Source organism: Malania oleifera, chromosome 9, assembly GCF_029873635.1.
Source record: "Malania oleifera isolate guangnan ecotype guangnan chromosome 9, ASM2987363v1, whole genome shotgun sequence".
Classification (NCBI taxonomy): Eukaryota; Viridiplantae; Streptophyta; class Magnoliopsida; order Santalales; family Ximeniaceae; genus Malania; species Malania oleifera.
Genome location: NC_080425.1, coordinates 85,380,079 through 85,405,947, shown reverse-complemented (window position 1 = coordinate 85,405,947; position 25,869 = coordinate 85,380,079). Strand labels below are relative to the sequence as shown.

The following is a 25,869-nucleotide window of genomic DNA, read 5'->3' as shown; positions in this document are numbered from 1 at the left end:
CAAACTCAGAGTTGAGTTGAGATTTCAACTTAGAAATTTCTAACATGTTTGTCATGACATTCTGGGAGCGCGTGTGCCCCGAGTGGCGAATTAAAAATAAATTTTAATTTTCAAGGAAAATATGGAATGTCGGAGTCGCCACTAACCTTTAGTGTGGTTAGAACACGTGATTACTACCCCGTTAGGGGTAGAATAGGTCTACACTACCAGAGTTAGGCTCGGGAGTTCGGTTACGCGAGGGGAAGGTACAAGCACCCCCTACGCGCCCGTTCTTACGAACGGTACCTAATTAATTTGAAATTATCCCTAAGTTATTCTAATAAGTTTTTAAATTACTCCTTTTTATGAATTTATAAATACACAGGAAAAATAAATAAATAAATAAATATAATATATACATATATATTCCCTCAGAGTTTAAGGTACGTGAAGCCCGAAGGCTAATACCCTAGCATTAAAATCATAGGGATAAAATTAATAAAATATTTTATACTAAAAATAAACATAAAGATAAAACAATAATAATAATAATAATAAGTTAATACAAATATACAATACTAAAAATAACACAATTAATAATATTAAATATAAACGTATGATATAAACTTAAATGATAATAACAACAACAACAATAATAATAATAATAATAATAATAATAATAATAATAATAATAATAATAATAATGAAAATAAATACCATAATGAATCATACCATATATACTAAAATAAAATACTATCATAAATAACACAGTATTAACATACTAAAAATACGTAATACTAAACATTTAAGGTAATACTAAATATCTCAAAATACTAAAAATATCATGATAAGTAATAGCGACTATAACACCATATATGCTAAAAGAAATACTATATTAAATGATACCATATTAATAATAACAATTATATACATGATAATAATACTATATTAAGTGGTAAACCATAATATTACATATAATATAAAATCATAATATGTGCATGATAATAGAAACAATATTCTAAACCATAATAAATCTAGATATACATGTATATACGTAATAACATTATACCATAATAATAAAAGCAATATGAAATAATATATCACAATATTACCTAAATATATATACATAACAAAAATATCAATAAACAACGATATTATAACATACCCTAAAGAGATATGACTTAAATCATACAAGTTCAATAATAATATTTAAACATCAAGAAATTATCTAAACGAAACAAACTGAGAATTAACACAACACAAACCTAAATTAATAAACCATACATATGAAATAATAAAAATAATATACATATACAATATGTCAAATATCCAAAATCAAGGAGCATATCAATAACAATTATAATACAATGATGAATATTCTATGGCCAATCTGAAACATACAAAAAATAAAAAAATAATAAAAAAATAAAAAAAAACAAAACCAAATAAACAAACACCTATGTATATATTATGATAATTTTTCTGACCGCACACCCTGAAGACAGGGCCGGCTCTTCCATTAGGCCACTGAGGTACTTGCCTATTTTGGGGCCCCTAAATATTTTTTTAATATAATAATATTAACATTATTTATGGAATTCATGTGTTTGGTGGGTGGAGTGCAGATTCAGTGCAGTTAAAATTATTTGATATACTTAGAAAAATTAATTTTAAATAAAAAAAAATTAAATAAAATATTAAGGACCCCTAATTAAATTATTCGCCTAGGGCCCCATATTGTGAAGAGCCGCTCCTGCCCGAAGAATTGGGAGAACAGGAATACCACACAAATACGGGATATGAATCTTTGGGCAGCCTCCTAATCTGTAGAAGATCGCTGGTGGGCATGTGCGGGCTGGGCTGGCCGTGGCTGGAATAGGGATGACCAAGGGAGTCGGGCACGGTGATGGAGACGAAGATGAGCCGTGTGAGAGATGATGATGGCGAGCCTGAGGAGCCGGAGTTGATGGAGCTGGAGTTGTTGGAGTGACGGTGAAGCATGGGTGGTTCGCCGGAGTTGCAGCGGCAGAGAGCCGAGGATAGTCTTGGCAGGGGGCTGGGGTTCATGTGTGGTGGCTGCTGCTATAGTTCGCCGTGGAGTTCTTGTGCGGAGATGGTTCTCGATTGCTGTTTGCAGATGATGGTCGGATGGGGACGGAGGTGGCCGGTTGCAGACGGATCTTCTGCTGCTACTGCAGGGGAGTTTGGCTCGACTGTGCACGAAGGGTATGGAGTGGTTGGCTGCTACAATAGCTTGAGTCTGGTGCATGCCTGTGGTGCTCGAGAGGCTTGCCAGAGCAAGGAGTGGCCAGAGATTGGCCGGGATGATTGCTGGGCGGCTGTTCTGTATGGGAAGAAACAGAGAAAGGGAGGCATGAGACGGAGAGGGGGAATGAAGGAGATGAATGCCGGGCTAGAGAAAGGAGAGGATAGGGTATTTTTTTTAGGTTTTCTCTTTGGTTTTGCCCCCAGCGCTGGCCTGCGCTGCCGTTTGCTGTGCGCCTCTCCTTTGGTTGGGCTAAAAGAGCCTATAAATAGGCTCTCCCACTTAAAACCCTAATACCCACATTCCATAATAATAATAATAATAATAATAATAATACTAATGATGATGATGATGATGATAACAGTGGTAGAATAATAATAATAATAATAATAATAATAATAATAATAATAAAGTAAGATAATAAAAATAATTATAATAATAGTAAAAATAATAATAAGGATAATAGAAATAATAATAATAATAATAATAATAATGATAATAATAAAAATACTAAAGATAATAATGATAGCAAAATAATAATAGTAATAATAATAATAATAGTAAATATAATAATAATGCTACTAATAATAATAATAGTAAAAGTAATAATGATAATAAAGTAATAACAATATTTAAAAATAATAATTTTATTAATAATAATAGTATAAATAATAATAACAAAGTAATAATAATAATAATAATAATAATAATAGTAATCAATAAAATAAAGATAATAAAAATACTAATAATAATAATAATACAAATAATAATAGTAATAATAATAATAATAATAATGGCAAAATAATAATAATATTATAAAAAATAATAATAATAATAATATGGGGTCTGGGTAAAAATGGGGTGTCTACAATGTTATTAGCAACAATTAACATATCATCAACATATAACAATAAATATATGAACGAATCATCAGAGAGCTTTCTAAAATACACACAACTATCATAGTTACTTCTGCAATAACCACGATTAATCATAAATGAGTCAAACTGCTTCTACTACTATTTTGGTGATTGCTTTAACCCATTCGTTGATTTTTTTTCAATGAGCAAACATGGTATTCTTTTCCCTGGAGAACAAAACTTTGAGGCTGATGTATGTAAATTTGTTCCTCAAGGTCACCATGAAGAAGAACAGTTTTTACCATGTATATGCATTTTAACTAGCCATGGACACACATTATGTGTGTGTGTGTTTTTTTATTTATTTATGAAATTTGGTATTTATTTTTTTAAAAAATAATTGTAAATAAAATTAGGAGTTGAAAATTATTTTAATTTATCTAAAAGAATAGTTGTGATTAATCATAAGGACATTTTAGGATAGTTATGAATAGTTATAGGGGTATTTTAGATAAGAATTGAAATTCCAATTGTGTGTGCTACTTTTAAGGGATTTGGTTTTTTCTTTTTAACATGGACATTCTTAATTATTTTTTATTTAAAATATATATTTATATAAGGGAAAATTTGGCATTTACCAAATAAAAGAGGGCACGAAAGGGGGAATCACTTTTATAGTATTAAAGATTAGATAATTTATCCTAATCTTGGTGTACCTAATATTTTATCCTAATCTTGGTGTACACTAGTCTTGGTGTACCTAATATTTTATCCTAATCAAGAGTTTAGAAAAACCGCTGTATTTAGCTAATTCTCTCATATATTTTAGAAGTTGGACCATATGCCAATATATTAACTCACATACTTCTAAAGGGTATGGCTTGAAATCATAATTATCATCTCTTAAGTTCTTAATTAAAGGGGTTTGCATATATGATTTAATAAAAATAGTACTATAATTAATCATTATTAATAATATCACAATAATATTTTGCAATGCTTCCTATTAATAGGTGGGTCTTGAATTTAGTTCCATCTAAAAGCCAATTTATAACTTATTAGGAGAGAGTTGAGGAGCTAGGCATTGCCACTGAAACATTCGTCCAAATTGAAATTCAGAGTAACAAAAACAAAAAAGAGAAAACAATAGTAACATTATATTTTATGGTATAATAGAGTTCTATATTATTCTTTCATACTATAATATTATTGTAGTCTTTTTATAGTATCAAATAATAATAATGATGGTGATTGATATTTGAATTTTTTATTATATAATAATTATTAATAATTACTGTCATTATTAATAATTTATCCACGGTTTTGAGAGAGTTCTAAAATCCACGACGTGCTTGAGGTAGTGAAGCAAGCCCTTGGTTGACTGCCAATAAAGGATTGTGGGTTTGTGAAGAAACCGAGAGAGCTTGTTAACCGTGAATGCTATATCTGGTCTGGTGATGCAGAGATATTGAAGAGCACCAATAGTGCTTCTGTAAAGTGTTGGGTCCGAAAATGCTTCACCTTCATAAGCCGAGAGTGTTGTTACTGTGGCCATAAGAGTCTGAACCGGTTTTGCTTCTAGCATATTGGTACGTTTCAGGATATCCATGATACATCGATGCTCATATGGAATGAAGCCCTTGGAATTTTGAATCATTTCAACACCAAGAAAAAAATGTAGAGAACCCAGATTTTTTAACAACAAAGTCATTGTATAAAGCGGATAGCAAATCATCAATAGTTGACCCTTTATTGCTTGTGATGAAAATATCATCTACATATATAAGCATATATATTCTGACCGTGAAGGATGTATAAACAAACAAGGAAGTGTCAGACTGAGTACCTTTAAAACCAAGATCAAGAAGCTATATAGTAATTAAAATCCCTACGCATCGCCATTACTTACTAATTATTATGGTTGCTTGCTGTTTGGAGTCCGATAATTGCATTATTTATCATTGAATGTTGAAGTTCACGGGCCTGGTTACTTAATTAGAGCTCATCCATAGGAGAAGTGTTTTATTATTATTTTTCTTATTATAAAAATTATGGAGTACACTTGATGTATATATCGGGATATATAAATATAATTTCACCTAATACAAGCACATAATAAAATTACATTGATCCACCTGCATGCATGCACACTAGCGCACTTAATATTTTCTCTTCCATGCTTTTCTCTCTCTAAAGTTTGTTCATATTCTCTCTCTACCCTCTCCCTAGACTCGCTGAAGAGAAAAAATTTTTTTTGTTGAAATTGTAAAATAACTTGAATAATCCATCATCCACATACACAATCCTCGTCACAAACAGCGGTTCGCTACAACTTTAACTTACTAGATTCTAAAACATGCCATATTGAATAGAAACAATTTAACTACTGGTTTTGAAGGAAGACGTCTAATGGAAGCGGGACTCCCGCGTAGGAGAATGTGACGAGGGGCAAGCGATCCTTCAATATATAATATTTCTCATAAATATTTAGGGGAGGATTGGCATGTAGGCAGTGGCGCTACATATTTTAATGATTGCGTGATACGGCAGATCGAGTTTGGCGATTCAAGCAGTGGCTTCTTGTTCTTGAACCCAAGGCCGCTGCGCATTTCCTAATTTGTCATACAAATTGCGGCCCTTGCTCCTCCACAACCGCGTCAAGAGATAGGAACCTTTTGAGCACATAGCGAACACAATCCTAACCACCCACGCCAAGGTAAAAAACCCGTAGAGCAGTAGGACCAAGAGCAACTGCCAATTAAAAACGGGGAACACGCCAACTACGATGGTGTAAAATGTTTCGTCGGGCGTTACTAGCTTTCCGCCAAAAATGTAAGCGAGCACCACGAAGGTCATAGTGAGGGACATGGTTACGCCCGAAAGCCATGAGAGAAACTTCGTCTTCTTTAGAGGAATCCTAGCTCCCTGCAGCAAGATGACACTTACACCCAACATGAACGCCATCGTGTTGAACACAAAAAAATAGTCGAAGCGGTCTCTGTCCATCGTGCCTCCAATGGACTTTCTTGCATAGTGGGATGGCGGTCTGGGTGCTGACCTTGCTGAGGCAAAGGCTCCTTTCGGTGCAATAGTATCTTCACTAGGTTTCCTATCCTTAGGAATTTTAGGGTCAACTTCTTGCCAAACCCCGCCTGGGGGGTTCAGTCCGGCTTGGTAAGCCATGGATACAATCACCGAGGTGCTCACAAGCAACGCCTTGCGCGTCTTGGCTTTCCATTCGTCGTCTCTCGGGAACCATACCTTCCATTTGCGCGCCACACAATCTCCGAACCGACGAATACGGCTCTTGGGCGGTGCCAGTGGAGGATTTGTTTCTGCTATAATCTGGCTTTCTTCAACTACGTCATTTGCAGTTGGATTTGTTTCTGCTGTAATTTGGCCTTCTTCAACTACGTCATTTGCAGTTTCTATTGCAAGCGTAGTATTTTCAATTGACGGAAGATCTTTGGCTCTTCGAACTCCGGCTTCTTGAAGAAGGGCGTAAGTCTCCAGGAATTTGAAATCTTTGTTTGGACAGTACTTTAAAACATCGAGGGCCATGAATCTGTTCTTGTTCAATGCATTTGCAGCTTCTTTAAGCACTTCCCCGCTTGAAACCAAGTATTTTAGGGTCTGCCGCAATGACAAACAGACAACAGAGCATTATAGAAAGTCTTTTCTTCATTCTTAAAAAAGAAAAAAAAAATCAGAAAATATAAAATGGATCTAAGGATGAGAGAAAATGTTTGATCGATTAAGAAAAAAAGAAATAAAAAAATCATTTGTAATTTTTTACATGATTATATGGTGCCGTCATTTATTTTCCAAATCTTAATTAATTAGTCCGTCATTGAAATAGTACGTGTCTATGTATAAGCTCCTAACTCGCTTAACTACTTCAACTAAGCTAGAATTCATAATATGCCTCATTGTAGAATAACAACACCAAAATATGTTTTGAAGAACAATTGAAAAGATAACACAAATTTTATTATAACAATCGGATTATAATAAACTGTCTAACCATGCACTCATTAAATGAACTTCAATGGTGAAAGGACAACAAATATAAAAACAAAAGAGGACAGAATCTTGCAGTCGAGATGTATGTAGTGCTTCGGTGGGGTGGGGGGGGGGGTCTAATTTATAGCCTCTGGTTGGTGGAAGAAGCACATGAGTGGTTCACCTACTGTGGTAGGTGGTGGTAACTCACCTACCATGGCCGAATTTGACATTAGTGACCAACTTTGACATTAGTGGCCATCTTTAACATACCGTACCCATCGTTCACACTGGATAAGCCATATCGCCTCGAGGGACGTTGCCCCCATACCCCTACTAGGGGCGTTGCCCTCGGACCCCTCGTGTCTCAGAGGGGAACATTTTTTGTCTTCGTAGTACCATTGGGGTCTACTGCTTCGACCTCATTTGAACCATACGTTAGGTAAGTGTGTCAATTAACTTGTGGGAGGTGGGCATTGCACATATATACACCAACAACCCCCCTTTAATGTTCACTTAAGCTCTTGGACCATTACCAAGAGCATCCCGATGTTTCTGGAAGTCGAAACTACCCAATGCTTTGGTGAAGATATTTGCATGATTATATTTTGTTGGGTAATACTCCATCTCAATAATCTCATCCTCAATGAGATCTCGTATGTAGTGATACTGAATCTCAATGTGCTTGGTTCTTGCGTGGAACATCGGGTTCTTACTTATAACTATGCAACTTTGATTGTCACAGTGAATCAGAGTTGTGGTGTTTATCATTATCCCAATATCAGTAAGAAGTCTTCTTATCCAGACAACTTCACATGAGGTCAGACAAGCTGACTTGTACTTGGTTTCTGTGGATGATAGTGACATTGTTGGTTGCTTTTTGCTTGTCCATGAGATGATTCTATTCCCAAAGAGAAAACAATATCTAGAAACTGAATTTCTAGAATCAATATCTCCTGGCCAATCAGAGTCACAATATCCAATTAGGGAGTTCCTTGATGTATAAGAGCTGCCAAAATGATGAGTCCCTTTTATATACTTGAGGACCTCATTCTAGCCTTTCAGTGAATTTATTATGGCTTATTTGCAAATCTACTAAGAATACCAACTGCAAAACTAATATTGAGTCTTGTGTTGCATAGGTATACCAAACTCCCAATTAGGCTTCTGTACGTTTTAGTATCAACAAGTGGAGAGGGATCTTTAGTGGAGAACTTAATGTTTACTTCCATTGGAGTAACCACTGGAGTACATGCATTCTGCCATCTCAAATGCCTTCAATAACTCTTGGGCATATCATTGCTAAGAAATAAAGATTTCTCCTGGATGCTGCCACACTTCAATGCCTAAGAAGAATTGGAGTAGCCCCAAGCTTGTCTCTCAAATTTTGAGTATAAGCCTTCAAAGATGTTGTTGATCTTCTCCTCGTGGTCGCCTATAAGCACAAGATCATCTACATATAATACAATTATTGCATTCATCCTATTCTCCTTCAGTACATATAAATTTGCATCAGAGGTACTTCTACAAAATTCATAATTGGTGAAGAAAGAATCAATCCTCTAGTACCAAACTCTGGGGGCTTGTTTCAGCCCACACAAGGTTTCTTCAACCTGCACACTTTGTTGTCTAAATTTGGCAATTCAAATCCAAATGGTTGCATCACAAAAACCTTCTATTTAAGATGACCATTGAGGAATGCAGACTTCACATCCATTTGAAGTAGCACCCAACTTCTATGTGCAATAGTAGCCAAAATTAGACGGATTGTTTCCATGCGAGCTGTTGGTGCAAAGGTTTCAGTAACATCAAAACCTTCCACTTGAGAAAATCCTTGTGGAACAAGGTGTGCTTTGTACTTCTCTAAAGTACTATCAGCTTTATACTTTACCTTCCATATCCACTTCGTGTCGATTACCTTCCTATGAGGGGGACGGTGCACAATCTTCCAAGTATCCTTTTTTATGATACTTTCATATTCAGCTTCCATAGCTGTTCTCCACATCGGATAAGCCAACGCTTCATCTAGGCTACTTGGTTCCTTAACTGTACTAATTATATCAGCCATTAAGGCCATATTTACCAAGTGTTCTGCTGATCGATGTTGTTCCTTTATTCTCTTCGACCTTCGAGGTCCATCAGGTTGTGAACTTTGATTCACAGGTTCTGTATTGCCTTCGTCAAGGAACTACTATACCCACCGGGGAAATTTAAAAAAAAAAAAACAATGTTGGAGGCTTGGAGAGATGATAATAACATAGCTGCTTTGTTACTAATGGATTGAGGCAATGTACATCAAGGATTTTGCTTGTGAAAGAAAATTTTTTGTATTGTATATTTTTTTTCATGTAAAATATTATTCAAAATATTATATATTTAATATAATTAAAAAAATTAAGAAAAATAAATTAATAATGTGTAAAATTAAAATATTTTTATTGACTTGTTATTTTTTATTTATTTCTTTGTTACTTTTTGGATTCTCAAATATGAATTCATTTTTCCTTGTACTGTTTGTTCTTGAGTTTCCCATCATCAATATTGTAAATGGAGTCAAAGCATTGATTCCATATAAGTTGGTTGTGCATATTTGTATTGATTAATACAGCTGACTTTCTCAAGTGCGGTTTGAATGAAGCTAGGGATTTGTTTAGTGGTGAAAAATAGTTATTTTTTATTTTAATTTTTTAATAAAATTATTAAAAAGTTAATTAATTTTTTATTTCCACAATATTATATGAAATAAATAGATAAGAAATAAAAAAAATTGACACTATTTATTTGTTAAAATAGTTTTACTTTTTATTATTTAAATAATTACAAAAAAACACCTTTTCCTATTTCCCAAATTTATATAGACAAGTTGAAAATATCTTTTCTTTGTTATAATGCAGAGATCTATATAGAGGAGATTGTCCGATTCCATTTAGTCCTAGTATCCATAGTCTTAGACCATGATTATAGTAATCGAAAAAAATAAAATTAAAAAATAAAATAATAATAATAATAATAAAATAAAAAAAATAATTAACAAGTAAAATGAATAGTATGATAAGGAAAAAAAATATATTGAAACAATATATATAAGTAAGTCATTAAAATATATATGTAATATATATAAGTTAAAGTATATATATATAATAATGCAAGCTTCTCCAGGAAGCTTTGAAAGTCAAATCCAGTTTGAATTGATTCCTGTGCCTGCGTGTTCTCAGCTTTCTATCAGTCTCTCTCAACGTCCCTGTTCTCGGCGTCTTCTCTCTCCCACTCTCCTTTATCTCGTTTCCAATATTTGGTCAATCGGAAATTCGAAACTACCATTGGGCTATGCTTGTCGCCACCGACATTTCTACTAGAGCGGATCTGTCGTGGGAGCGGCGTAGGCATATCTCCTAAGTTAAGGCCAAATCTCAAGCTTATCTCAATTTCTCTTAAACTATAAGCCCCATTAACGAACAAAAATTGTCAGGAGACTTGTGGGGAGATTCTTTACAATCTAGTCGGAGCGAGTTTTCGAATTGGAGTTATAGGGTACCAATCTTAAATCTGGGGTAAGTTTGATAATTTATGATTTTATTAGGCTATTTAGGGTATTCAGAACTTAGGGCGATTTTAGGGAAAGTTGCTCTAAGAATTATGACAGATAATATGGTAAATTTTGAATTTCAGGATTTCAAGGGTTTTTTTAAATACCTGGGGCGTAGGCCGGGGTGTTAACGGAAGGTAAGGGGATTAAGTTAAGTTTGGAATTTTATTTAATTTGAACCGATTAAATTGATATATTTATTTATTTATTTATTCATTTGAGAATTTAAATGCTATTTTGAAAACCAATCATTCGAAATGGGTTTTACAAATGTAGGATATATGATATGATATTTTTGAATAAAATGAACGGTGGAAAGCTTGTTTATTTATATAGATATGTTAGAATGTGGAAAATTGTGTGGCAGATGATTTAATTTGTACGGATTATGGTATATTGGGATTTGAGATTTTGAAATAATAGAATTGTTATGGAAAATACTAGAAATGCTTGTGAAAATATTGGAATTGTTTATGAAATGCAGGGGTTTGAACTAATAGCCAGTGGCAGGGTATTGTTTGATTGGCCAAGGCCAGGATTATTATTTGACAGCCGAGGGCCGAGTTTTACTTGATGGGTATATGCCGAATTGTATTATTGGTTGGGGGCTAGGTTTTTGGAATAATAGGAAATATATGTGAATTAATGTTTTAAATGATATTTTCTATTATTTAAATTACATGATATGCTTTAGGAACCCTAGGGACCAGTGTAGTAAGCACGGTACCGTTGCTAGAGATTTGTTATGTGGCTATGTGTGCCCACACCTGTGCTGAGAGGTGTAGGGTGACCTTATCCGATTTTCCTACGTGAGGAGAATGCACCCTGGGGTGAGGGCAATAGGATCAGCAGTTGGAGCTGCGTGTACCCGCGGAGTATGTTAGCGGAGAGTATAGATGACTACTGTCTGGGTGGATTCCCAGGACATTAGTTTTGCCTTCGGGCCGCACAACCCGTGCCATGGGGATGTAAATGGCGTGTTCGTCATAGGGAGTGTCTTATATGCATATCTGTTAATTTATGTGAATATAATTAATTAATAAGATAACTTCGAGGGTTTACTGAGAAAGGTGAGTGCCCTGGTAATAGTAATGGTACTAGAGCAAAGGGAAGCTACTTGTATGGGCGAGTAATCTTCTATATTCTTGGCTAATTGTGTGTATGAGTGTAAAATAAAAATGTTTTCAAAGATGTGTTTATCTATTTAGTGATCTGGTTATTTTCTGTACACTAAATGCATGCTGACCACACAATGACATTAACTTAGTCTTTCCCTTACCGAGCTGTGCCTCACCCCTACTTTATATACTGTCTTTTTAGGAAATCCTAGAGATCGGGTCTAGTGGGCTAGAGGAGCCGAGCTAGTGGTGTAAATTTATGTAGATAGAAATTTTAATTTTGTTTAGTTTTATGGGATGTAGTTATATGAAAATGGATACTTTTGTGTATAAAGATAGTTAGAACTCTGGTAATGTAATTTGAGGATTTTATATTTTATTTTTACTGCGTATGTTTGTTTTATATTTGATGAATAAGGTATTAGGTACACTGACGTCACTAAAGTAGCACTCCAGGCCCACGTGACGGGTCGGGGTGGTTACAGGTGGTATTAGAGCCTAGGTTTGCTAGGTTCTGTAGACTTTGAGGATTGATAATTACCAGAGTATAGGTTAAGATAAGATAGGGATAGGATTGGGTAGGTTAAGATGAGTTTTGGTGTGGAAGCTTGGAGGCAGAAATCTATTGACGGACTTTTGTGATTTTCTGAATCAGTCACGAGTTTCAAAAAACCATGGTAAATCCATCGATGGTTTCGTTTCTAGGTTGAGGGATTTGAACTCAGAATATTTAGGTTGGAATGTTAGGATGAGTGGTTATGTGGGTGAAGTTAATGTTAGGATGGAGATTTTTACCTTAATGGTTTGTGATAGAATTTGAATATGAATTATTAAATTAGAACTCGTGTATTATATCAATTCCTTTAATCCATTTTTGTATTAATTATGTTAAGAGTGAAATAACTAAATCGGGTTATATCCTATTTACATACTGTTAGATAGTGTTATTGTATTATTTGGTTTAGGTGCAACCCACTTGTTTTTGTCTTAGGGATTTGTTAAATTATGTGGGTTAGAGGGTTAATTGTTAGAGTCTGAGTTAGGAGTGGGCACACCAACAGGGTTAGTGTTAATATGTAGCAGGGTGATCAGGAATTATCCAGTAGAGATTCAGGGGAGAGGGCTGCCTACTAGTTTGATAGTCTTTGATATGCATGGTTTTGATATTATTCTGGGTATGGACTGGCTAGCATCTAGCTACGCGAGCATTGACTGTCGCAGGAAGGAAGTGGTATTCAAACCTCCTGGGGAGCAAGAATTTGTATTTGTTGGGTCGTGTGTGCGTTTGGCACCACGGATCCTTTCGACTATCCAGACAAAGAGATTACTTTTGGGGGGATGCTAGGGTTACCTTACAATGGTGAAGTAAGCGCCGAAGGAGGAACTCAAGTTGGAAGATATCCCAGTGATAAGGGAGTTTTCTAATATTTTCCAGAGGATTTACCGGGGTTGCCTCCTGATCGGGAGGTGGAATTTACAATTGATCTGATCCTAGGTACAACACCAATCTCCAAAGCCCTATACAGAATAACTCTAACTAAATTAAAGGAGTTAAAGGAGCAACTACAAGAGCTTCTAGACAGGGGGTTTATCAGACTGAGTGTATCACCCTGGGGTGCATCAGTGTTATTTGTGAAGAAGAAGAATGGGTCGATGAGGATGTGCATCGACTACTGAGAGATTAATAAAATAACGGTGAAGAACAAGTATCCATTACCCCGAATTGAAAACTTGTTTGATCAGCTTCAGGGTAGGCAGATTTTTTCTAAAATTGATCTGCGATCTGGATATCATCAAGTGAAGGTTATATCAGATGATGTATCAAAGACTGCTTTTTGGACTCAGTACGGCCATTACGAGTTCTTGGTTATGCTATTTGGGTTGACGAATGCTCCAGCAGTATTTATGGATCTGATGAATAGGGCATTCAACGGGTACTTAGACCAGTTGGTTATTGTGTTCATAGATGATATTTTTGTTTACTCGAGGAGCCTTGAGGAGAATGAAGCTCATCTGAGACTAGTACTTCAGGTGCTCAGGGAAAAGAAGTTATTTGCTAAACTTAAGAAATGTGAATTCTGGCTAGTGCAGGTTGCATTTCTGGGTATCCAAGAAAGGGATTTTAGTGGGTTCGAGCAAAGTGGAGGTTGTAATTGACTAGGCAAGGCCGAAGAACGTGTAGGAAGTTAGAAGTTTTCTAAGTCTTGCCGGATACTACCGCCGATTTGTTGACGGGTTCTCTAGATTATCAGGGTATTTGACATGACTCACGAGAAAGAATGTGAAGTTTGACTGGACCAAGGAATGTGAGTAGAGCTTCCAAGAATTGGAGTAGCGTTTAGTCACTGCCCTAGTGTTGACCCTTCCATTAGGTGAGGGTGGGTTTGTAATTTACAGTGACGCATCATAAAAGAGACTTGGTTGAGTTCTAATGCAGTAGGGGAAAGTCGTTGCATATGCATCTCGTTAGCTGAAAGAGTATGAAAAGAACTATCCTACGCACGACTTGGAGCTTGCAGCAGTTGTGTTTGCATTGAAGATCTAGTGACACTACTTTTATGGTGTAAGGTGCGAGATCTTTACTGACCATAAGAGTCTCAAGTACTTCTTCACCCAGAATGAGTTGAGTATGAGGCAGCGCAGATGGCTCTAGTTGATAAATGATTACGATTGCACCATTAGCTATCACCCAGGAAAGGCGAACGTGGTAGCCGATGCATTGAGCGAAAAATCTGGGGGTACGTCAGCCTCAGTAGATATGGCTTCGCACCAGATCGTGATGGACTTGGAGAGGTTGGGTGTATAATTGGTAGAAGGGAATCATCTGGCGCTCATTTCTAGTATGGTGGTTCAACCGACTTTACGAGAAAGAATCATAATAGCTCAGTTGAAAGATGCAGAGTGGATGGAGATTGTAGAGAAGATACAGGATGGGCAGCACATAGACTTTAATGTTGCTGAGGATGGATTCTTAGATTTCACACTCGATTGTGTGTGCCAGATGACGCAGAGATAAAGAGAACGATTCTAGGGGAAGCTCACCGTTCTCTCTATACTGTTCACCTAGGTAGCACGAAGATGTATAGAGACTTGCGTGAAACATTCTGGTGGAGTAACAATAAGAGGGGAATTGCTACATTTTTGGGAAAGTGCTTGACATGTCAGCAGGTGAAGGCAGAACACCAGAGGCCAGAAGGACCACTGGACATCCCTACATGGAAGTGAGAGCATATTTCGATGGACTTTGTATTGGGATTGCCTTCAGCATTGCATGGGTAGAATGCTATATGAATAGTGGTTGACAGATTGACGAAGACTGCCCATTTCATTCCAATTAGAACCAGTTATTCTATGGATAAGCTGGAAGAACTCTATGTTTAGGAGATAGTCAGAATACATGGCGTGGCCGTGTCCATCGTTTTAGATCGGGATCCGCGTTTCACTTCCCGTTTTTGGAAGAGTTTACAGGGAGCGTTGGGTTTTCAACTCACTTTTAGTACTGCATTTCACCCTTAGATGGATAGACAGTCTGAACAAACCATTTAGATTCTTGAAGATATGCTACGGGCATGTGTGTTAGATTTTGAGGGCAGTTGGATCCGATATCTACCGTTGGTTGAGTTTGCATACAATAACAGTCACCAGGCCAGCATTGGAATGACACCATATGAGGTTTTTTATGGTCGCCGATGCAGATTTCCATTGTACTGGGATGAAGTAGGCGAGCGGCAAATTTTGGGACTAGAACTTATTCAGCAGGTCTCTGCAAAGGTCGAAATTATCAGGGAAAGGACCAAGGTAGCCCAAAGTCAGCAGAAGAGTTATGCGGATACTCATCGACGGGTGCTAGAATTTGAAGTAGGTGATATGATATTCTTGAGGACTGCTTCGATAAAGGGGGTGATGAGGTATGGAAAGAAGAGCAAGCTGAGTCCTAGATACATTGGGTCATTCAAGATTCTAGAAAGGATTGGTTTGGCGGCGTACAGGATAGCACTACCCCCAGCTCTGTCTTGGATACACAACGTGTTCCATGTGTCCATGTTGAGGAGGTACGTTCTAGACCCCTCACATGTGATCAGTCATGAGTCATTGGAGATTGGGGATACTCTAGCATATGAGGAGGTACCAGTTCAGATTTTGAATTGAAAAATACAGGAACAGTGTACTAAGGATATATCATTAGTGAAGGTGTAGTGGCGAAATCATGCAGTTGAGGAGGCTTCTTAGGAGTTAGAAATAGAAATATGCCAGAAGTACCCACAACTATTCAGCGAGGGCTAGTGCCTGACGGGTAAGGGTATGGTTGTATAAAGAGGGATTAAAGTAGGTTGTGTGGTTAGTTGTGTATAGTTTTAATATGGATAGTCTTTGGGAAACTTTGTTATGATTATTGTAATTTCCCAAAGACAGTATTGTAATCACTGTATTCCTCTGCCACAAGTAAGGATAATTAATAAACGTGTGACGGGGTCACTATATCGGTGGCTACCGACTCTTCTGTAAACAGGGGTAGTGAGTTAAGAATGTGATTTGTACTAATTAACAAATTTCAAGGACGAAATTCTTTTAAGGGGGGAGGAATGTAGTAACCGGGAAAAATAAAATTAAAAAAAAATATTAATTAAAAAAATAAAATAATAATAATAATAAAATAAATTAAAAAAATAAAATTAATTAATTAAATTAACAAGTAAAATGAATAGTATGATAAGGAAAAAAAATATTGAAACAAGATATATATAAATATAAAATGCAAGCTTCTCCAGGAAGCTTTGAAAGTCAAATCCAATTTGAATTGGATTCCTGTGCCTGCGTGTTTTCAGCACTATCTCAGTCTCTCTCAGCGTCCTTGTTCTTCGCATCTTCTCTCTCCCACTCTCCTCCATCTCATTTCCAATATTCGACCGATCGAAAATTCGAAAATACCATTGGGCTCTGCTCGTCGCCACCGACATTTCTACTAGAGCAGATCTATTGTGGGAGCGGCGTAGGCATATCTCCTGGGATAAGGCCAAATCTAAAACTTACCTCAATTTCTCTTAAACTATAAGCCCCATTAACGAACAGAAATTGTCAGGAGACCCGTGGGGAGATTCTCTACAATCTAACTGGAGCGAGTCTTCGAATTGGAGTTCCGGAGTACCAATCCTGAATCTGGGGTAAGTTTGATAATTTAGGATTTTATTAGGCTATTTGGGGTATTCAGAACCTAGGGGGATTTTAGGGAAAGTTGCTCTAGGAATTATGACGGCTAATATGGTGATGTTTGTATTTTAGGATTTCAGGGGTTTTTTTAAATACCTGGGGCGTAGGTCGGGGTGTTAGCGGACTTTTTTTCAGGAATCAGGTAAGAGAATTAAGTTAAGTCAGGAATTTTATTTAATTTGAACCAATTAGATTGATATATTTATTTATTTATTCATTTGAAAATTTAAATGCTATTTTGAAAACCAACCGTTCTAAATGAGTTTTACAAATGTAGGATATACAGTATGATATTTTTGAATAAAATGAATGGTGGAAAACTTGTTTATTTATATAGATACGTTAGAATGTGGAAAATTGTGTGACAGATGATTTAATTTGTATGGATTATGGTATATCTGGATTTGGGATTTTGAAATACTAGAATTGTTGTGGAAAATACTGGAAATACTTGTGAAAATACTGGAATTGTTTATGAAATGCAGTTGTTTGAACTAATGGCTAGTGGTTGGGTATTGTTTGATTGGCTAAGGCTATGATTATTATTTGACGGCCAAGGGCCGAGTTTTATTTGATGGCTATATACCGAATTGTATTATTGGTTGGGGGCCGGGTTTTTGGAATAATAGGAAATATATGTGAATTAATGTTTTAAATGATATTTTTTATTATTTAAATTGCATGATATGCTTTAGGAACCCTGGGGACCAGTGTAGTGTGAGCACGGTACCATTGCTAGAGATTTGTTATGTGGCCATGTGCGCCCACACCTGTGTTGAAAGGTGTAGGGTGGCCTTGTCTAATTTGCCTACGTGAGGAGAATGCACCCTGGGGTGAGGGCAATAGGACCAGCAATTGGAGCTGTGTGTACCCGCGGAGTATGTTAGCAGAGAGTATAGATGACTACTGTCTGGGTGGATCCCCCAGGACATTAGTCTAGCATTCGGGACGCACAATCCGTGCCGTGGGGATGTAAATGACGTGTTCGTCACAGGGAGTGTCTTATATGCATATCTATTAATTTATGTGAATATGGTTAATTAATAAGATAACTTCGAGAGCTTATTGAAAAATGTGAGTGCCCTGATGACAGTAATGGTACTAGAGCAGAGGGAAACTACTTGTATGGGTGGGTAATCTTCCCTATTCTCGACTAATTGTGTGTGTGAGTGTAAAATAAAAATGTTTTCATAAATGTGTTTTTCTATTTAGTGAACTAGTTATTTTCTATACACTAAATGCATGCTGGCCACACACTAATATTAACTTAGTCTTTCCCTTACTGAGCTGTGCCTCACCCCTACTTTACATACTGTCTTTTTAGGAAATCCTAGAGATCGGGTCTAGCAAGCTAGAGGAGCCGGGCTAGTGGTGTAAATTTATGTAGGTAGTGTGTAGACAGAGATTTTACTTTTGTTTATTTTTATGGGATGTAGTTATGTGAAAATGGATACTTTTGTGTATAAAGATAGTTAGAACTCTAATAATGTAATTTGAGGATTTTATATTTTATTTCTACTGCGTATGTGTGTTTTATATTTGATGAATAAGGTATCAGGTACACTAACTTCACTAAAGTAGCACTTTGGGCCCACGTTGCGGGTCGGGGTGGTTACAGTGATCCTTGTTTTACATCATGATTTTGGAAGAGTCTGGAGGAGGCTTTGGGGACTCAGTTAGCATTCAACACTGCTTTCCACCCTCAAACCGATGGTCAAACTGAGAGAACAATCCATATATTAGAAGAAATGCTTCATGCTTTTGTGCTAGACTTGGAGATACTTGGATTCAGTTTTTACCGCTAGTTGAATTTGCTTTTAATAACAATTGTCAGACTAGCATCGGCATGGCACCATGCGAGGCGTTATATGGTAGAAGGTGTCAATCTTCTCTTTTTTGGGATGAAGTCGGTGAAATGCGAGTTTTGGGTCCAGAGATAGTTCAACAGGCATGCGATAAAGTTCAACTTATCCAAGACAGAATCAGTGCAGCCTAGAGTCGGCAAAAGAGTTACGCGGATACTCGCCACTGAGAATTAAAATTTGAAGTGGGTGACCATGTATTTTTGAAAATAGCACCACTGAAGGGGATCATGATATTGGGGGAAAAGGGTAAGTTGAGCCCTAGGTTTATTGGCCCATTTGAGATACTTGAGAAAATTGGGTCAGTAGCCTATCGGCTAGCTTTACCGTCATCTCTACTCAGAATACATGACGTATTTTATGTTTCCATGTTAAGAAAATACGTCCCAGATCCTTCCCATATTATTAGCTACGCAGAACTAGAACTCAATGATGTTCTAGCATACGAAGAAGCTCCAGTACAGATCTTAGATAGGAAGGAACATGAATTGCGCAACAAGAAGATACCGCTAGTAAAAGTCATGTGGAAAAATCAAGCGATAGAGGAAGCTTTGTGGGAGCTTGAGGATGAGATCAGACAGAAATATTCCCACTTGTTGAATGAATTTCAGTAGTGATGTACATGTTAAAATATTAATTTTGTTTTGTTTAGTTTGTAATCATAATGTAGAATATATGATAGGATGTATTTTAGTTTTGGGGGAATTTTCTTTTATGGTTGTAATCTCCCAGAGCTATCTATGTAACCACGGTATTCCTCCGCCATAAGTGAGGGCAAGTAATAAAATAAGTAGACAATTTACCTTAAAAAATGGTGAATCATATGAATAAGTGAATTTCGAGGACGAAATTTTATAAGGAGGAGAGAATGTAATAACCCAAAGAAATAATTAAGGGCCTCGTTGACGAACACAGGGGATTTGTTGATGAGGGTACAAGAGGACCTCGTTGACGAGGAAGCATTTTGTCGACGAGAAAATACCAAATTGTTATAGAATTTTGAATTTCGTTGACGAAGAGATGGTATTCATCGATGAACCTTCTTCTTGACCTTGTCGATGAGATGACGTGTCTTGTCGACAAAGGCCACAGTATAAATAGCCATAATCTCAGATTTTTAGTAGAATCTTTAGAAAAACCAACTCTATTTCTCTCACCTACGACATCTCTCTCTTCTCTCTTCGATTTCGGCCCCGTCAGTCATCGGATTGATGATCTGAGGTCACCATGACGCTCTTAGCGGAGTTCTCTCAAAGTCTATTGGAGCAGATCGTTGGTGGGATTGAGTTGATTTCCATCCAAAATCCAGGGTAAGACCTTTTATTCAATTTTTGGCCTTCTAGCAATTGTAGGAAATGAAGTAGACAAAAAAATAATGGTATTTTGTTCTGCTGAATGCTATTTTCAGGGTGTTGAGTAGGAAGCCCTGTGGGTGTAGGACTGGTATACAATAGGGACTTTTCAATAGTCAGGTAAGGGAAATATGTTATGCTAAGTAATTCTATTATGATTCAGTACAAATCGTATGTTTTTAGCAAATTATTATTTAGACTATATATACAATTTTCAGGACTTGATAGTATTGTTATTTGGTTGTGTGATATGAGTTTAATATTTGATCAGCATAGAGTTTATATAGTTCCTAGAATACTATGATTTATTGTATATGTACAGGAACTTGTATTTTATAGTATTTCCAGATTAGTATGATATACAAACTTCTAAACCATAACATTAAGCTACTACAGTTAATCAAATAATCTGGTTATTTAGTTATGCAGATATCTTAGATAATTAGTTCTATAGTTTATTCAACTCGGTTTATATAATGTTATGGTTATTTCAGTTGTTACAAAATTATGATAAAAATAGTATTTTAAAGATAACAGCTACCTATATAGTTTAAGACCCTGGTAGATCAGATAGCAGAGCTCGATTCCGTAGCTATATATATTCAGTTCAAAGTGCAATCATATTACTCAGGTAGTATGTGGTATAGAGGTCGATCGGCCCACATCGGGACAAACTCCCCATCAGATATGGGTTGAGGGGGCCGATCAGACTGTTGGAGTTTAGTTGACTTACCTTGATAGGCCAGCCAAGATAGGTCTCGCCTTTGGGCCGTACAACCCTGTCATGAGGGGTTAAATCATGACATACAACCATCCAGGGAAGTTTTTTCAAATATTATAAGTATAAATAGATTTTCAGAAATAGTAGAAGTATTATAAAAGGTAAATTTATAAAGATTGATATGTTAAACTATGTAAATAGTAGTTTTAATACATGTTATTAATACTAGCATTTTCAGATTCAATTATTCATAATATTCTTAAACCAAAATATTTTTACAAAATAATAGTTCAGTAGCCACATACTAGCAATAACATATTTCATTTTACTGAGAGTTGGTTCATCCCAGTGTTAAACATTTTTCAGGTGACCCAGCTGGGCGAGAGGATGAGGCTTGCAAGTAAAGGGGCAGTAGTGTTGTCTTTTGGAGGGTAAGTATTTTTGGGTAGCATTTTGTGTGCCCTTGGTATCAGTAGGGAATGTTTTGGAGAGCAGTGATGTATGTATAATTGTGGATTAATCTTACACTTTGGTATTGTATTATTTGTGGATATGTTTTATGTATTTGGCTTTCCGCTGTTTAGGTTATTGTTGGATTTTATTTTTATTTTTATTTTAGTAGTAGGTCGTTACAAAAATACTAGGAATAACATATAGGTTAATATCATCAAAACACATTAAACAATTATGGTGTAACCACTAAGACTAACATTGTCCCCCTTTTTGATGATGTCTAATCTATTACTAATTTATTTAATCTTTGTATTTATATTTATACTAATCATGACTTGATATGTAAAGATAAGCTTAACTAGAACCACTAATGAGTTGTTATCATAAAAACAATGCAATTAAGCTCACATAGCCTCTAAGGCAAACCTCACACCATCTCTCAAGTAGTGAATCAAATACAATTAAAGAGCAAGAGAGAATGAGCACTTGTGAATGAAGAATAACAATACAAAGTGTTAGATGCCTAGGTTTTGGTATAAAAAGATGTTTTTCACTAAGAATGATCGAAAGCCTTCAAAACCATGTTAATACAAGTCTAATAGCTTGTATTTATAGCCCAAGAACCAAAGGAGCCATTAACGTTGGGGGGAAGAAAAAATATTTTATTTGTTAAACTAGCCGTTTTTCGCCCGTTAGCGTCATTCTACCCGTTGGACTCGTCGACGAGTCCCCTGTTCTTGTCGACTAATCACACACTACATCTCGTCGACGAATCCCCTGTGTTCGTCAACAAGTGCCCTGAATTCTCCCCCTTTTTGATGATGGTAAACCATTGGTTTCTCCTATAGGGTGAAATTTAAAGCTCCCCCTTAATTTATGCATATTCTAGAATGGTACTAAAATATGGTCCCCCTTACTTTATGCATATAAGACAAGAATTGACAGGCTTGCGAAGAGCAATAAGAGGCTTGCAAAGCAACTATTGACAGGCGAGTGCCATGAACTTACGACTAGTGTATATTAAAAATATTATTAAGGTACAAATAAGACAAGAATTGGATTTAGTTCAAAGGTACAAATTTGATAAACATTTATCATACACCTTTGCAATTGTGGTAGGGTAATTAAGCTCATCCTTTTCTCTTTTTGTAACTTTCTTTTGTTCAGAATGATTGAAGCTTCTTGTTTGTCACTCCTTTAATAAATTTACCATTTTTCAAAAAAAAATTATTAAGGGTTTATTTGGAACCACTTATATAGCAGTGCTTTTTAGAAAATAAAAATAAAAAATGTTACATTTAATAAGTGCTGATAATAAGTGTAGAATTGAAAAAATGTTTAATTTTTTTTTTAGAAAAGGAAATTTATTGAAAGGGAAGAAACAAATAAGGAGCTTGAAACTTCAAAATCTAAAAACAATGAGAAAGTGTGGTCAAGCAAAAAGAAAGAAGAGTACAAAGATCATCTCCGAGGTGGTATTTGGTTGTGTTTAAAATAAATGGTATTTGGATAACTACTTTTATCATAGTATTATATAATTATTTTTAAACACATTTTAGATTATAAATATTAATATTTTTAAATTAAAATTTTTTATTAATAATTATTTTAACTATTTATGATTAAAATTTATATATTTTATATTAAAAAGGTAATACAAAATTATTATTTTTAATTAACAATAATATTGTTATTAATGTTTATTTACAACATATTACTATCATATTAAATTATGATAAAAATAATTTTGTTAATTAAAATTATTATTTTAAATTATTTAATTTTAATTTTAATTAGTAAATACATTTTTTTTTTCAATCCAATCCAGAATTGAATATAATAACTAATATACCATAATACATGGTAAAATGATATATATTTATTTTTTAATAGGTTGGGACCGGGCTTAGGCTAAATTAATTGACTCGTGTCAAAGGTTGACTCGGTTCTTTGGGTAAACAGGTCAATTGACGTGAACTTGGGTCAAATTGACCTAGGTTCCGAGTCGAATTTGGGGTATCAAACCCAAATCAAATATGGACATTCAGGTTTTTGAGTTAAAACTTCGAATATGAGTCAAGTCCTAAGTCCAACAATGAGGATTTCTAGAAAATTTCATTCAAAATTTCAAAAGAGTTAGTTTGAATTTTTAGTGCTTGAACCTATTCTAGACTTACAAACTTATAATTAAATTGAATTAATATAAATAAACACTAACCTTTTATTTCATTGCTTCTGCATCCCTCAAACCAACTTGTATTCTCTTTGCTCCAACCACTTTAATTCTCTACTATCAAGTTTCTACAATTTGAACTCTTTAGTTTTCAACCCTCCTCAATTTCTTCAATCCCAATCACTGAGTCTTTTCCTCACCTTTTCAATATCCAATTTTTTCTCAAATATTTTCCTCTCCCACTCTTTCAAATAATCAATGTATTCCATTTTTTTTATTTTTCATGTATTCAGTTTTTTTCTTCTTGTTTATTTTTAATGTCTTTTTTCATTTTATTATATTAATGAATATTTATACAATTATGCATAAATTCAAAAATGGACTAAGAAAAGACCAAATGGACTCTAAAATTAGACTTAAAAAAAAATAATTTCCACTAAGTCCCAAATCAAATGAGGTGTTGACCATACTTATTTTAAGTTATAAGTAACTTTTTTTTAAGTGCTCCCAAACAGTAAGGCCTAAATTTATTAAATTTTCGCAAGGACGAATGCTAGCCATGATACATACCTCTGCTTGTTGAAGATATGCAGCGAGATGCAAAATTGTATTGCCATCATCATCTTTAGACATGACAAACTGGGGACTCGCAGATTCAACCAACAGCTTAAGAGCCTCAAGACGGTCATACTTCACACACAAGTGTAATACCGTCTGTCCTCCACTGCTCTTCTCTCCGATTGACATAGGGTGGCGGCGACACAGCTCTTCTATTACCTCAGTTTGTCCTTCAATCGCTGCGAGGTGAAGCGGAGTCCTACCGTCCCGGTCGCAAGCCAGGTGGATGCTGCTGTGGTCCGCGTGAAATAGCAACTGGCGGACGATATGGGTGAAGCCTCTGCCGGAAGCCAGGTGAAGCGGGGTGCGGCCAAGCCAGTCCACCTCAGAAGCCAGACTGGGCTTCCTGCGGACCAGTTCGCTGGCTAAGTCGCGATGACCCAAGATGGTGGCCACGTGCAAGGGAGTTTCCCCACAGGAAGTCGCCATAGCTCTGATCAAAGCTCTGTCAATGATAAAAGGGTCTTCCTTTATCAATTCATTCAATTTCTCTGCACTTCCGCTCACCATTACTTCCTCCAACTTTCCCTCCACCTCTCTCTTTCTCTCCCTGTTGTGTTTTGCTCACTTCTGTGCAATGGAGGGCTAGGGGTTCTCTTTATATGTAAGAAGTGTAGAACAAATGTTAATCATTCACGTACGGATTGAACCCACAAGGAGTGAACTCCAGCTGTGTGACCACACGCAGGGTCTTTATCGCACTTCTATGCAATAGGGGCCTACAGGGGTACTCTTCAATCATTCACGTACGGATTGTATGCAAGTTATGTGTGAAAGCATAATTTTAGAAACTATAAATAAATAATTATTTACAAGCTAACTCTTCAAGAAAAGGATTTGAAATTAAAAAAAGAACTATTAGAAATAAAGAAAGAGATTTGGGAATTCTTTTTACTCTCACTGTATTTTAGAAGAGCTTAAGTAGGATTTTTGGCCAATTCTATATCACCTTAAGCCAATGTATGACTTAATGGTTAATCACATGCCCTATTTATAGACTGGTTAAGTTTCCATCCACTGAAAGATTTCCTCTCACATTTCCTAGGATTGTGAGTTTTCAAAATCCCTCATTTGAATTTCAAATCAAATTCAAAATCTTTCATTTGAATTTCAAACCAAACTTAATCTTAATATATCAAGTAGTTACTGTAAAATCTCATCTTCCATATTTGATTTTGAATAAAATAATAATTATAATAATTTAGATAATAGTATTTTCAAATAAAATAAGACGTGTTATGTGTGCCACTTTAAAAGGAAACATGAGCGCTAACATTCTCCCACTTGACTCACATTATACATCTTGAAGACTTTATGGGATGAGAAGTTTAAAACTGAATATGACCACAAAACTACTTTAACTTTTATAGAAAGATAATACATGAATCATGACGGTTTTTGTTTTATATGTAGTAAACAATTCCTTCCATGTATCACAATGTACAACCTTTCTTAATAAAACTTTGAAGGCTCGGATACCACTTGTTAGCTTTGGTGCAACCCCAAGAGGGGGGGGGGGTTGGTGAATTGGGAATTTAAAATTAAAGCCTAGGTCAACCGATTTAATAGCAGTATTACACAACCTAGGGCCAGTCTATGCAATCAATAAATAAAACATACACGTTCAATAATATAAAGTGCAAAAAAGTAAACAGCACACACGATATGTTA

The 25,869-nt window shown here is 35.7% G+C and overlaps 1 protein-coding gene across 1 annotated transcript; it reads right to left on the bottom strand.

Annotated features, from left to right (window-relative positions):
• Positions 1-5,186: 5,186 nt before the first annotated feature.
• Positions 5,187-24,772, bottom strand: LOC131164382 (ankyrin repeat-containing protein At5g02620-like). The gene is made up of 2 exons (XM_058121524.1): positions 24,151-24,772; positions 5,187-6,738 (listed from the first exon to the last, which is right to left on the bottom strand). The coding sequence occupies exons 1-2, from the start codon at positions 24,706-24,708 to the stop codon at positions 5,671-5,673; spliced, it is 1,626 nt and encodes a 541-aa protein (XP_057977507.1). The 5' UTR covers positions 24,709-24,772; the 3' UTR covers positions 5,187-5,670.
• Between the last annotated feature and the right edge of the window lie 1,097 nt (positions 24,773-25,869).

Coding starts and splice junctions, on each gene's coding strand:
- LOC131164382 (XM_058121524.1), bottom strand. CDS start 24,708: ATGGTGAGCGGAAGTGCAGAGAAATTGAATGAATTGATAAAGGAAGAC. Junction 6,739..24,150: donor CATATCTTCAACAAGCAGAG/GTATGTATCATG, acceptor TCATTGCGGCAG/ACCCTAAAATACTTGGTTTC.